This window comes from Schistocerca serialis, chromosome 5, assembly GCF_023864345.2.
Source record: "Schistocerca serialis cubense isolate TAMUIC-IGC-003099 chromosome 5, iqSchSeri2.2, whole genome shotgun sequence".
Lineage (NCBI taxonomy): Eukaryota > Metazoa > Arthropoda > Insecta > Orthoptera > Acrididae > Schistocerca > Schistocerca serialis.
Window position 1 is genome coordinate 785,026,894 of NC_064642.1, and position 15,931 is coordinate 785,042,824.

A 15,931-nucleotide genomic window follows, 5' to 3' on the forward strand; every position below is an offset into this window, starting at 1 on the left:
GCACTTTGTACTGCACGAGTGGGTGGCCTTCCCCAACCAGTGGGCTTGCAGATCCTTATTCTAATTCATTTCAACAAAGTTTCCAAGTCAGTTGCCCTTCCATCACAAACATACTAGATGGTTAATGACACAATTACTGAAAATTTATTTGGGTTACATGCCTTTGCTACTTTGGTTTCTCTATTGCAGATGCAGTGAATCTGGTGCCAGATCAAGTGCTGGTGCCAGACCAAGTGCTGGTGCCAGACCAAGTGCCTTACATTAAAGGATTCCTAGTGCTCTGAGTTTTCAGATTTGTTTGCTCCAGACATAGGTTTTGCAAACAATTTTACAGCACACATCATGCTCGAAACACTCCGCCAGGCCTCACTTTTTTCACGTGCAGCTGGTGTCAATAGCTTCCTGCTACCAGGTTAAGATGCAGCTGAATTGTTTGATGTCATTGGGAGTGATTAAAATGATTTTCTTAAGTGAATGGGCTACACTCTTACAGACCATAAAAAAAGCTGTCCAGTCAGCTTTGACTCTGTGGTGATTTCAAAGTCTCTCTAGACATTTACCATCTGCCTCACCCACAGGAGTTGGTCACAGATTTGGCTGTGGTTCAATTCTTTTTGTAAACCAAACTGGCCAAAGCCTACTCTCAGATTTCATTGAGTGAGGTTTCTTGTGGTTAATCATATGTTTTCATCTTGTTAACAATGTCAAACTTTGTACCATAAAGTGATCATTTGAAAAAAAGTGCTGCAGAGTCGCATCGAATGCTTGTTGAGACATACAATGATCATGCTCTATCAGAAGCAACATGCAAAAGATGGTTTCAATGGTTCAGATATAACAATTTTGATGTGAGAAATGAAGAACGTGGAAGACCGCCAAAAAAGTTCGAAAACACCGAATTGCAATCAATATTGGATGAAGATGATACTTTGAGTCAGAAGCAAATGGCAGCAATGCTAAATGTTGCACAACAAACAATTTCTGACCGTTTGAAAGCTATGGGAAATATCCAAAAGTGTGGAAAATGGGTGCCACATGAATTGAATGAAAGACAGATGGAAAACCAAAAATCATTTGTCAAATTTTGCTTCAAAGACATGAAAGAAAATCAATTTTGCATGGAAGTGGTGATGAAAAATGGATTTATTTTAAGAATCCTACATGGGAAAAATCATGGGTTAATCCGGGTAAACCATCAATATCGACTGCAAAACGAGATCGATTCGGCAAGAAGACAATGCTCTGTGTTTGGTGGGATCAGAAAGGTGTGATGTATCATGAGCTTCTAAAACCCGGTGAAACTGTGAATACTAATTGCTACAGACAACAAATGATCAATTTGAACTATGGATTGATCAAAAAATGACCAGAATGGGCCAGAACACATGGCAAAGTAATTTTTTTACACGACAATGCACCTGCACACAAAGCAAAACTGGTTCAGGATACAATCAAAACACTTGGCTGGGAGCTGCTACCCCACCCGCCGTATTCATCAGACTTGGCTCCTTCCGACTACCATTTGTTTTCATCAATGGGACACACATTGGCTGAGAAACACTTTGATCCCTACGAAGAAGTCGAAAATTAGGTGTCTGATTGGTTTGCTTTAAAAGACAAACGTTGCTATTGGCATGGTATCCACAGATTGCCAGAAAGGTGGTAAAATGTATAGAAAGCAATGGTCAATACTTTGAATAAAATGTTTTTACTTTTCAATTCAAAATTAGTGTTTCATTTTTATAAAAAAAAAACGCTCATTTCATACCGGTACACCTGGTATGCCTTTTGCTTCTGTCAGTATCAGCAGCTAATGTTTGTTGTCACTAGTGCACCTGCCATCTTCTAACATTTTTTTACGCCAAGTGAAAACAGTTGTCCCTTATTATATGAACTATTTGAAGATATTGTCATGACAGATGCTACCATGGAGGATCACCTATGTAACCTTAGTTCTTTATTTACTGTTCTACAGGCCACAGGTATCAAAGCAATCTCACTAAATCTCACTTTTTCCAGCCATCCGTTGCTTACTTAGGCCATGAAATTTCCTTGCGCGGCATGCACCCCATGGAACAACATGTCTCCACCATTACAGCTTTGCCTCATACGTCTAATCCATGAGAACTTCCAGGCATTACTCAGTAAAGTGGTGTAGTATCAAGTTTGTTTCCAGAACAGCTACTATTGGCCAACCTTTGTATCTGTCGCTTCAGTAATTTGCTCCTTTTGTTTGCTATGCATCCTGTGGATGTGCTTATGTACAGCTGAAGGATAGCCTTCTCTTTGCACTGTGTCTTGTAACAATTCAACATGGCAAGCATCTGGTCCTGGTCATGGACACGTCCGAGCACAGGGTGGAGGCAGTTCTGGACCATTGGAATTCAGATGGCTCTGAACAGCCTGCTGCCTATGTGTTGGAAACACTAATCTTGGCTCAACAAGATTATTCTCAGATTACCCACCATAACCTCTTGGTTTCTCTTTGTAGCCATTTGACGTCCTTCCCAGACAAAGTCTCGCATCATCTTTGGAGTTTGGCTCTGTACTTGTCCTGGTACAGTTATGAGATCCAGTTTTGTCCCATGTCACAATATGTAAATCTGAATTTTCTGTCCTGGCTCCCCATGGGCCTTGACACTCATCCAACCAGGACAAACTGCTTTGTTTTCTCTGGATATGGAAGCAAGGCACATAGTGGATGACTTCCCCTTCACCAGTTGGTTTATTGCTTCTGCTGTGGCAATGGTACTCGTACTCTGGCAGATGCGTGATACAACATGGGTTGCCTAACCATCTACCAAACCAGGGATTGGACCTGCTTTGGAATTTTAACATGTTGCACTCTCACCTCTTCCTCTTGGATGGCATTATTCTCCTGTCAATGGAAGGATTTATTCCAGTGTCATGGTTCCACCAGCTCTGTGGTGGGATGTACTCTGTTTATTACATCAGGAGCCACTGGAGGATCTCTTGGACAAAACCATTTGCATGCCACCATGTGATCTGGTTGGGATTTGATTGTTGGAAATCCTTGCCATGGCTGGCCACAAGTGTTCATATCAGTAGGTGGCATCACACACTATTTGTTCAATGGCTGGCCACTACATGGTCTTGGTAAAGAGCCCACATTTATTTTGACTGCCCTTTTTAGACACTTTTTGGCTACTGGCAGTTGATGCTTTTCCTCAATTTCCTTAAGTCATTTGTTGTCTGTCAGTGACAGCAGACATGACTGTCCAGGTCCTGTTGAAGATATTGTCCATACAATGGTTGCCTTGCTCCCTGTTTTTGGACAATGGTCCTCATTATGTGGTACGGTCATTTAAGTACACAATGGCATTTACCATGTCATGGTGCATTCCTTTCATCTGCAGTTGTACAGTGAGGTGGAACAGTTTATCCAAATTTTTAAGACACAGTTGTGCAAGTCCATAGGAGAATTCCTGGCTGAGAGGGCCCTTACTTTTTTGTTTAAGTTCTTGCAGAATAATGCCATGGAACCAAGAGTCCAGCTGAGCTCCTGTGCAGCCATCAGCTGCAGATGCTGCTCAACCTCTTGCTGCCAGGCAGGTGTCTCCCAGAGGCAGCGCCAGTTTTGTCGACGTTTGCATCCAGCTCAACAGTCTGGCCAGCGTATTTGGATGATACACCCCCCCCCCCCCCCCCTGGATTCTATCCATCATCCACAGCAAGCGTGGTCACTGCATCTTCTTAGTTCCAACTGAATATCAATTTTTGGCATACCACCAGAACCAGTTTAATCCCAGGATGGGTGCTGGGGGCCCCTCCTGGCTGCCTGTTTCTTCATCAGCACTGGCTGCTCAGAGGACAAACAGACATGGTTGTGCCCACCTACAACAGCAGTCGAGGCTTCATCATCATCAACAGCAGGTTTGCTTCCTGAGTGTGGTACCAGTGCCTCCCACTGTGCCGAGCAAGTGTAGCCATCAGTGGGGATAGGAGCTGGGCCTCTGTCACCTGAAACTCTCTTCTCCAGTCCACTGACATCACTGCTTAGTCCATTGCCCCTTATCATGGCTCCTGTCTCACTGGTGCTGGCCCTGACCACTGGTCATCCTGAGGCCTTGTCCCACTCACTGTTATCCATACTCGCTAGTCTGGGCGGATTGGGAGCTTCTCAAGCCTTTGGCTACTGCCCATAACACCACCACGGACACCTCTTCAGTCACAGTATCATGGACGGTGGTGCCTGGTCTTTCCCCCCACAAGGAAGGAGGAGTGTAGTAACCTGCCAGTTACTACATGCAACCTGGGAGTTACTACATGCAAGCAGGGCCACTACAGCAAGCTTCGATGCAGACATTCAAATGATGCCCCTGCAGCTACCCGAGGTAGCTGCCCGTGCAGTCCAGTCCTGACTGCCGTCACCACATCTACTATGCACACACAGCACTACACCAGTGATACCTGATGTGGGTAGCATCTTTATAAGGACATGAGGACACGCATGGGTCTCCGGGCCCTCAGTTGTTAAATGTGTTTGGGGCTTGTAAACTACTTTCATTGTATTCTTGTTGAGGTTACTCCATGACCCAAACAAACTGGATCTCTTTTACAGCTAAATGTTTCCTTGTGTTTATAGTTAGAATACATGACAACTTAAACATTTGGTGAGTAGTTTAAAGTTAACAAGGAACAAGAAATGGCATATGAACAGAGATAACAGACACTGTAAACAACTAGAGCTAGAACATAATCAAAGATAAGCAATGCCAGACATTATTGCTAGTGAAATATTAATTTAATCTAGCACTGTTTGCTCACCTGTTGTTATTAACAAATAGTTCACTATCGGCAACACCTGGCATTCGTTATTTTTAACAGGATTGGTTATATTTTGAGGGAACATGGTGTGAAATGTGCTTTTTGCTAAGTAACTGAGATTAGGCCCCCTGCAGCAAATGTTATGGATAATCTTGGTTTGCACAGGCTGATGTCTACCGTATATCATGTAGCTGTGGCATGTCATACATCAGTCAGACCTCAGGACCTTGGAGGACCTGTGTATAGAGTATAAGTGTATAAGAGTGTAAGTGTTACACATGCTTACAACAGCTGAGAAAATCTGCAATTGCAGAACATCACTTTGGTACCAGTCATTGCATGGCATGTAACACCACATGTATTCTAGCATGCACTTTCAGTTACTGGGATAGTATTGTTAAGGAAGATATGAAGATTAAATCTCAAGTGACTTTATAAACAGAGTTGGAGGTTGTTGCTTAAATTCTGTTTATCAATAGAGTTGGAGGTTATTGCTTAAATTCTGCCTGGTATCCTTCTCTCACCCACCTCAAACACTGGAGGGACAGAGGTAGTGCCAGTTGCTCACCTGTTAGTTATATCACAATTGAAAATGTGTCAATCTGTTTATTTTTAGTTTTGTGGTGACACTATTTGTTTACAGTGCATCGTCTTTCTTGACACATCATATTTAGTTTCTAGTTAATGTAACCCTGACCACAAAGGTTTCCCTTGTCTCATTTGTGTATTGAAAATAATGAGGTGAATTCTGATTTATTCATTTCATAACGTATATATGATAATCATTTGATTAAAGTACAGGAGACACGTTACATACGATTAATACAATTTCACTGATATGGATTAGTATTGAAACATTAAACTAGATAAAACTGCTAAAATATTCTGTTAATCCTTCACGAAATCTTCAACTGAGTAGTAGCATCACTCTAATAGGACATCATGTAGCTTTCCTTTCAGGGAATCTTGGTTCATGCTTAGAATGTTCTTGGCTTTTAGTTCATTGTAAATTTTCATTACCATACTCTGGGGAGTCTAAGGGTATAGGTTTAAATAATGAGCAGGAAGCATAAAATTATCTTTATTTCGTGTATTGTGAGTGTTATCATAGCAATTCTCCTTGCATTATTTTAAATTGCTATATAAGAAAATGATACTATCACAGATATATAGGGAGAGAACTGTTAAGAATTTCAGTTTTTATAATACTAGATAATGTCATTTTCTTGGCTGCACAACATGTTCTAATAATTATTTTCTGTTAATTCAGTATGCTCATTGGGTTCACCTTTTGAAATATGAGTGGTCATTGGTGACATTACCCAGCTGCATTCTAGTAAGTGATTTTAATATCATGTATGAACTTGGAAATGTATTGGATTAACACTTACAGCATATATTCTATCATAATACATGTCTCATTACATTCACAAATATCTGACATGCTTTGGTGCCTGCTTATAATTCAGTAGTTTCAATTCAGCTTTGTTGTAAAGTCATCCTAACCTTCATGAACCTAAACCACTATTAAATGAAGCACAAGTCACTTTGGTCATTGCTTTGATTGTACAAGTTATGGGAGAGTGTTGAGTTCTTGGTATGACCTCTGCCATATTGCTAGTTTGGGCAACTTCTCCTTTGGACATACTGGTTGTATTTTTGCATCTTCTCTATGTATCTCTGATAAAGATGCTGCTTGCTTAGGATCATATGTTAGCTTCAGTCCTCTCTTCCTCAGACACTGTAGATACTCTTTGTTTCTGCCTTTCGATTTAGATCCTGAAAGTATGCTTTGGCAGTTGAAAACATCCATCATTTTTTGTCATGTGCAAATCATTAGTGCATGATTAGAGCTCAATTGTCAGAATCTCAATATTATTGCTGGATGTCATCTATAACAACGTTACATCATGGTTTGACCAAAAGAAATAATTTCAAAGGAGACTATGCTCCTGGGAAAATGTAGCATACTACTATGTAGGCAGTGACAAGTTAGTGTAGTTTATTCCAATATTGAATTTAAAGAAGTGGCTTTAGTTACCTGCTTTTCATTGTTGTAGAAGAAGAGAACTGACAGAGGAGGGCCAAAAATATTACATCAAAAGCAAGATGAGAAAGAGAGTAATTTTGCTCAGAAAGAATAAAAAGTATTTATATGTGTACAAAAGATAAAAATTTTCATTAAAAACTGAAAGAAAAGGTGCAGAATACAAGAATGAAAAATAGAACAAACTTAAATCTGAACACATGTCAAGCAGAGGACTTGTTGAAGAGAATAAGGAGGAGCCAATCACATCAATATAAATCAAAATGGCTACTGATTACCTGTGTAATAATTTTGTGAGTTTAGCATCACAATATTCTAATTTCATGTACACATTTTCTGCCCCATACAATTTGTACTGTATCCCTTCCTTCTTTGTGTGAGTCTGTTTCTACAAATATACAAATTAGACACCATTCGACATGCACAGTGAACATATCTAATTATTATAATATTGTCATTTACATTACTGTAGTTAGCTTTCAGTAAGTCAGTACGTAATTACAAACCAGACTGTTATTGTTCTGGAACAACAAGGGATAGCTGATGTCAATAACAGGAGCTTCAGGTGAACGGGGTGTTGTGGGCCTGTTATCTGGTTCGGAACAGCCAAGCAGCCAGTAGGTTGTTAGTCGACCTTTTCCTTTTAGTTCTACTTCACCCCTGAGCTCCAGCTTGAATGTGCCAAATTTCTCCAGGATCTCTTTTGTTGAGCTGCTCACATGGATTCGAAGTGCTGAAAAGTGATATAGTTCATTCAAGAATTTTTGTCATTAAAAATGCATGTAATGAAACATAGTTTCTGGACTGTTGTGACCATTATTACTTTAAATAAGTAATGATGCTGGCATACCTAAGGCATAAACATTACGTGGGTAACTGTGCTAAAGCAGCAATATCTGGCAAGATAACTGAAAAATCTGCATTGTGCACATATCTTCATCTCTTTATTAAGTTGATTTGGAAGCCTCCCATTTTGTGACTTTATTTTCTAGTGGCTTGCCTATACAACCTGTAAGTTTTATCACTTTTGGGGTTCAAAATTTTTTAGGTAGACATGGGTGGAGTTTACCAAAGACTTCTTTGCTACAAAGTAAGTGATATTTGAACAATTTTTACCTCAGAAGGGATACCTGATCCATTATTATGTTAACTGCCATTTAAAAGAGCATCTTTTTCTGTGCAAAATATGTAATTTTCAGAAATCCTTTTTTTCCTTGAAGGTCTACAGTTATTTAGTAAAGTTGTTCGTACAAATCAACGTTTTGGAGTATTAAAAAAGATAGGATTTTTAAGTGTAGCAGCCAGCCACAATATAATTGAAAGCTTGTTGGTCCATGGCACCTTTTGCCACTACCATTTACTAAAAAAAACTGGCATCTTCATAGCCAAGAGGCCATGCTGATACCCAGGCAAAGTCCAACCAGAGATGGGGGACTTCCTCCAGGTGAGCTGCTTGGTAAAGTAAGTGTGGGTTTCTTAAACAAGTCCTAAGACTTTGTAGAACTTAGCAAAATTTTGTGAGCCTCATGTTGGGGTAGCTTTATGATTCTCAACCTGGTATAATGACTTTCTTGAGAAAGCACCAGTGCTGCAGTGATAAATTTTTCTTCGACTTTCTGGGAATGTGTACTGCTGACCCCATATTGTTGTAGATGGCACTGGTAGGTGCTGATCAGGTCTCCAGTGTGTATATTTTAACTGGCTAGTAAAACAATCATGAAAGCCCATGGGATGCATGAAATTCATAAATGCATCATTCTCCTCAAATAAGGTTTCACAAACACTGACAATCCACCAGCTGCATGCATATAACATATTGCCTTGGTTGTGTGCTGGGTATCATCAGTTGGTTCGGATATTTTGACAAGTGACAAAAAGTCCCCCCATAAATTTTTCACTTGATTTCTTTTATTTTTTTCTCCAGATTAGGTGAAATCAACTTTTCATATTACATTGTAATGGCAACCTTTAAATCCAAATAACACTTTTTCTCTTAGAAGCTGTCGATGATTCAATTTGGGCCTTCTCAACCAAAATGAATTCAATTTTATTCAAGTTTTGCTCACAGAATGTTTACAAACCAAGGGTGTGAAGATTTAGTTTTCTTTTGGGTGCTATACACTAGCTTTTGCAGCCAATCATTGTACAGTGTCTCCAACTCCACCACATACAGATTTTCCATGGTTTGTCGCAAAAATTTCTGCTCAGTATTTACACTAAGTTTTTTGAGGTGGTAGCACAGATTGGTGAAATTCTTGAATTACATGCTTTTTCTACAGATTTGTAATTTTTTTGTTTCAATAAACCTATAAGTTGTGGCAGAAGGCTGTCAATAATTATGTTAAAACTTTGTGTGTGTTTGCTAATTTTTGATGAAATAGACAATGAGTGCACCATAATTTCACAGTTTCTCCAGTGAAAACCTGGGATACATCTTGGAGAACAAAGGAGTAATTCCATGCAGAATGAAGCAATGTGAATACTCAACAAGGCTGGAGGCTTTGCTTCACTGTTTGATTTGTTCAAACAAAGCGATGAGTGATCTAGTCAGAGATATTTGATGCCATGTCTCCCACAAAATCATCTACTGGTAATAGCTTAGTTTCATGTGATGTATGATCTGTTTTAATCCACATTTTTTCTCCACAATTTATTCATGATATGTATTCAAATACAGTTTGTCCAGGGTCTTATACTAATGCAGCATGCAAGCTTTTGATTCAGTATTGCAAAGTGTCAGAGTTATCAAAAATTGGTAGTCATTATCAATGATAACACTAGCAAGCATGAATTTCACATTATTGCAAACTGTGTACACCCTCACTGTGGGGTATGCCTTAGGAAGCAACAGTGACACACCATTTAGGTCTGAGTTCACAAAATGTAGAAAAGCATACTTCTTGGCCATGCTTGTACTGGTGAACAATGCATGTTCCTTTCACATTGCTTTTCCCATCAGTTCTGACTTGAACCCAATCCTTTCTTGTTTTGCCATCAGCCTCTTTAAATTCATTTTATTTTCAGTTTTGACTAATTGCCATTAACATACATGGGTGTAATCTGCATTTTTATAAAAGAGAAAGGTTGGCTCTCTTTCTTAAGAAATATAGCACCTGATCTAATTTTATGCTTAGTTTTGTGTATGTAATCAATTTCTTATACCTAAAAACAAAGATGATGTAACTTACCAAACGAAAGCATTGGCATGTTGATAGACACACAAACAAACACAAACACACACACAAAATTCAGGGTTTCGCAACCAACGGTTGCTTCATCAGGAAAGAGGGAAGGAGAGGGAAACATGAAAGGATGTGGGTTTTAAGGGAGAGGGTAAGGAGTCATTCCAATCCCGGGAGCGGAAAGACTTACCTTAGGGGGAAAAAAGGACAGGTATACACTCGCGCGCACACACACATATCCATCCGCACATATACAGACACAATTGTGTCTGTATATGTGCGGATGGATATGTGTGTGTGTGAGTGTATACCTGTCCTTTTTTCCCAATCCGCTCCCGGGATTGGAATGACTCGTTACCCTCTCCCTTAAAACCCACATCCTTTCATCTTTCCCTCTCCTTCCCTCTTTCCTGATGAAGCAACCGTTGGTTGCGAAAGCCTGAATTTTGTGTGTGTGTTTGTTTGTGTGTCTATCAACATGCCAAGCCTGACTTTTGTGTGTTTGTTTGTGTGTCTATCAACATGCCAACACTTTTGTTTGGTAAGTTACATCATCTTTGTTTTTGGATATATTTTTCCCACGTGGAATGTTTCCCTCTATTATAATCAATTTCTTAATTTATTTTGACAATTATAAACATTAAGAAGAAGAACTACTAGGATTCTTAAAGTAATTATTTGGTTCCATTCGAAAACACACCAAAAGAACCAGCCCTTATTTAATTCCAAAATTATTATCAGATTTGTCAAAAGCATTGTATGCATAACTATATCTGTTATTTCATCATTATACAAATAATTTGGCCTAAGATTAGTGGTAGTATGAACTGTTAAAAAGGAGGAAACTGTCAATACATTCAGTTAATTGAATGAGTTATGTTTTAATTGTAATTTCTGTAACTTAAACATTAAAAAATGTATAGTTTCAGCACCTGTTGCTGTGAGGATAAATAAAGGCCCACATTTTGGTCCTGAGACAGCCAGTCCATAGCCGATTTTCAGACGGGAAGTCTCTATCAGGTAGAACAATAATAATGCATTAACTTAACAGTGGAATTAGTGTAACACAAACAGGCCATGTATTAAAACAATGACAGTGTCTGTTCAATTTATTTTAGAAATAGTGTCACACATACCATATTATTCTTCAAGGACTGTGAACTGTGTGGTTAGATTTTTACTGATCATAGATGTTCAACAGCAAACTATTATAGCAGTATACCGTACTTACTCGAATCTAAGCTGCACTTTTTTCCGGTTTTTGTAATCCAAAAAACCGCCTGCGGTTTCGAATCGAGTGCAAAGCAAGCGGAAGTTCTGAAAAATGTTGGTAGGTGCTGCCACAACTAACTTATGCCATCGAATGTATGTAGCGCTACACAGGCATGCTTTGTAGGCACAAAGATAAATACTGGCACCAAATCCTCTGCGTCAGTAAATAAATTAAAAAAAAAAAAAAAAAAAAAATACTGGCACCAAATCCTCTGCGTCAGTAAATAAATTTAAAAAAAAAAAAAAAAAAAAAAAAAAAAAAAAAAAAAAAAAAAAAGGTGGAAGACGAGCCTCTTTTCTCCACCCCGAGTTTCGACCACTGCATTTTCATACATTATCCAGCAAAGTAAATACAATTTCCATATTGTTCATCTTCGAATGTAGCAGCATTTCAATGTACTTCGAAAATGCGACTGGCAAGACTGGGATGTTTGTCAATATGGCCAACTCTACGTTCTGAATTTTTTCCTACCTGTGAGAAGAGATCGTTGCTAATAGGAACTTCTATGAATTGTGAATCACATGCAGTATTCTCTTCACCATAAGAATAATACGAATATAAACATTTTGCCATGTATTGTTTCGTGTTTGCTGCTATCTCTTTTAAATCCTGTCTGCCTCATAAACTACGAAACTAGAGTGAGACAACAGCAAATGCGGGAGAATATACAGATCTTATGCCTAGTAGTGATACAGTCAGAAATGAAGCACAGAAATTGGCTAGATTTTTATATCTAAGATGACTCTTAATTTCTGTGCAGAATTTAATGTACTAAAGAGGCGCCTGCAAAGATTTTCAAACGGAGAAAAATTTTCGCTAAACTCTCGTTCAGAACATCTTCTATCACACGCAGTGTATTATTTGGTTCTTGTTGATCATTATCAAAGAAAGCAGCAGTGTAAGTAACAACAAATAGCAGTCTCTTGTCATTGTTTCGCTAATGAGACGATTCCTCTCTTTTTTTTAATAGTGAGTGGCGGTAGTGCGCCCAAAAGCAAGCCATGCCGCGAGCGGCGACAGGCCGTAAACACGCACATCAGAATGCGACATACAATGCATGACACAGTACAGTAATGCATTTTCAGCTTAGAGTGATGTAAACACCTATAACAAAGAAAAAGGCGCTTATCAGATCAAAGAAAAATAAGCAATCAATTCAAACCAGACGAAGCACGTGAAAAAAGAAGGGTACTCGTATAAATACGGACGGAGTGCCTGATGCATAGCAATGGCTACCTGGTAAAGCTTAACTGCTACGTTTACGACTCGAACCAAACTGCTGTAACTGTATCGTCATTAATTTGACCTAAATTGTCTCTCATATTACAATGGACCAACTTTGTTTCCATTTGGAGATGTGGCCTAAAACTTTTCTCTCCCCTTGAATTTCGAGTCTCAAATTTCAGGTGCGGCTTAGATTCGGGAAAATTTTTTTCCTTGATTTTGAGTCTCATTTTTCAGGTGCGGCTTAGATTCGAGTGCAGCTTAGATTCGAATAAATACGGTACTGATGTTTGCCTGCAAACTATTAATGAGGCTTATCAAAAGTTACCAATAGTGAACTGGCAATATAACTGTGTAATATTGTGGGGAGGGTGGTTGTGAACAGTGAAAGTAAAAAACTGTGAACGCAACTGTGCAGCTGTCAGCTACATCATTCACTGTAGTCAGTGTTGAATTTCCACCCCACGTTTTTCAGCCAGTATAACAATGCAGTATGTCGACACTAAGGACTATCAACGAAGAAACAAAACAGGCGAACGTCACAAGATCAACTGAGCTACCCAAGCATGACTCACGCCCCGTCCACACAGCTTTACTTCTGCCAGTATCTCGTCTCCTACCTTCCAAGCTTTACAGAAGCTCTCCTGCGAACCTTGCAGAACTAGCACTCCTGAAAGAAAGGATATTGCGGAGACATGGCTTAGCCACAGCATAGGGGATGTTTCCAGAATGAGATTTTCACTCTGCAGCAGTGTGCGCGCTGATATGAAACTTCCTGGCAGATTAAAACTGTGTGCTGGACAGAGACTCGAACTCGGGACCTTTGCCTTTCGTGGGCAAGTGCTCTACCAACTGAGCTACCCAAGCACAACCCACGCCCCGTCCTCACAGCTTTAGTTTCATATCAGCGCACACTCCGCTGCAGAGTGAAAATCTCATTCTGATCACAAGATATTGTTGGAACAACTATCATAGATAATAATTGTTGCATCACTTTCCTCTCGAAGAACATACGAGGCCAGGATATATGGCTACCAATATGGAAACATTTATAATTTATTCGATATGAGAGGGGACTAAGTTTGCAAACAATTAATTTTTCATCTTTATGTCCATGTTTAAGGAATGACTCTACAGTCATCTGCATGAGGAACTGTAATGGATAATTTTAGACCAATTCGTGGGAATTTGATATTTTGTTAAGAAAAGACACGCTTGCTAATGGTAGTTAACTGTAATATGGACCAGGAATCCCTTCTGAGATACTGGGGTTAAAAATTCACTGCAAATTTGTTTTCTGGTTACTTCACCCATGTCCACCTCAAAAACTATGAACCAAAAAGTGATAAAATTTATAAGTTTTATGTACAAGCCACTAGGCAGTAGTAAAGAGTTCAAGCTACTTCAACTTGGGATACAGGTTATGAGTCAGTGGCACTTGCAACAACTGATTTATGACTGTCTGTCACCACTGCTCCGGTCATTCCTGTTTTGGTTATCAGTATGTCCAAAAAGAAACTACTTTGTCATCTCTTGTATATTTAGTAGAATAACTTACCACTGGAGCAATGGAAAGTAAACCAAAGAGAAAGGACTAGTGTGCAGATACTATACACTAACACAGAGATGGGACGGTTGCCGAGTGACAAGTGTGATTTTAGTTCTTATCGGAACATAAGCTTTGATCATATTTTTGTTCTTTTCTTATCCAGTTCCCATTTTCGTAATATTTCGTGGCTATAGTGGTTCCTGTACAGTGAATTTTTGATAGGTGCTATCCAGGTCTGACTTCCTTTGCATATTGAACTCGTGTTCATAACGTACAGTGCACATCTGCAGATATTTTACATATATCTTTTGATGTGAATATTTACACTAGTGTTTTTTTTTCCTTTCAAGGGAAGCTACAACATCTCTGTATTGCATTTATGAAATGTCTCAAGTTGTTTTGAATTTCTATTAAGTACTGCTTCAGTGTAATATTTACATATGTTCGTCTTACATCACTGATCACTGAACTGTGATGGTAGTGAACATCCTCACTAGGTGGAACAAACTTAACACAGTTCAGAATATTCATTTCATTTTAACATTTTTGTCTGTAATTATTTTATTTGACCATGAGTGAAAACAATGGAAGTTGTCATGGGGAAGTGAGTAGTGGGATTCATGGTGAGAGTTGTAGCAAATTTTTGCTGGGAGAATGTGGAGGGGAGAATTCTGGGGAGGCCGTGAAGCCCTGAGAGGGTGGTAGGGAACTGACAGTTGGTAAGAAGGCAAGGCAGGGAAGAGGAGGAGGAGGAGGACGTGATGTGCAATTTTGTATCAGTAATGGGTTACAGTTGCTAGAGTTTAAGAGAAAGGAGTGTCATAATTACTTCCCTTGTTTCATGATCTATACTACCAGCTCTTCAAGTATGGAATACTTTTTTTAAGACCTTGTATAACTTACATAGTTACACATGTACTTTTTGATTGACAATTTTGTGATTGTTATTAAACAATGGAAAATCCAGGATGGAATAACGACAATATTATGAAAAGGATAGATTGCCAATCACCATATAGAGGAAATGCTGAGTCAGAGTCAGGTACAACAAAAAGACTGCTAAACATTTGAGTTTACAGCCAAAGGCCTTCTTATAACATAGAAAAAAAATACACATCTTCACGCAAGCACAACCCAACGTACATGACTACTCTCACTTGCCTCAGTAGCCAGGGACAGCTGTTGCCGTGTGTGTGTGTGTGTGTGTGTGTGTGTGAGAGTGTGTGAGCAAAAGCTCGCATGTTCAGTAGTCTTTGCCTGTCAGCAACTCAACATCTCCATGGTCAGCAGTGATCTAGCCTTTTTATAATATTCTTATTGTCATTGATCCGTGTAATTATGAGAATAATAAAACAAGACAATGATTGGGGTAGGAAACAGCTTGCACAAGGACAGGGCATACAACACAGGTTATCATCTGAGCAAAATAGCTTTCCTAACTGGTATAAGCAGTGAGCGCCTATTCTGGCTGTTCTGGTGGTGTGATAGGCCTTTCCAGAGCTGTACAGTTTGTTAATGTTGAGCTGGAAATACTGCTCACTGCTGACTGGGCCACACTGCATTGGTGCGAGATGGAACTACCCTGATTCAGATTTTCCGTGGTTCTCCTAAATCATCTCAAGCAAATGCTGAAATAGTTCCTTCAGGGAGGCCAGGCTGACTACCTGTCCTCATTATAAAAACTTCCTTATACATTCTGTCTATATATATGAGCTATTATTTTCCATTAACCATGGACTTGGCAGCCAGTGGGGTGGCTTGTGTGCCACAGTGATACAGATAACTGTACTGTAGTTGCAGCCATAACAGAGGGTTATCTGTTGAGAGGCCAGACAAACGTGTGGTTCTTGAAGAGGGACAACAGTCTG

The 15,931-nt window shown here is 39.3% G+C and overlaps 1 protein-coding gene across 1 annotated transcript in view; it reads right to left on the reverse strand.

Annotated features, from left to right (window-relative positions):
- The window catches only part of LOC126482223 (atrial natriuretic peptide receptor 1), a 1,286,869-nt gene that overhangs the window by 11,606 nt on the left and 1,259,332 nt on the right, over positions 1-15,931 (reverse strand). Inside the window, exon 23 of the mRNA XM_050106202.1 lies at positions 7,342-7,568. Within this exon, the coding sequence (XP_049962159.1) occupies positions 7,342-7,568 (227 nt within the window). The remainder of the gene's footprint in view (positions 1-7,341; positions 7,569-15,931) is intronic.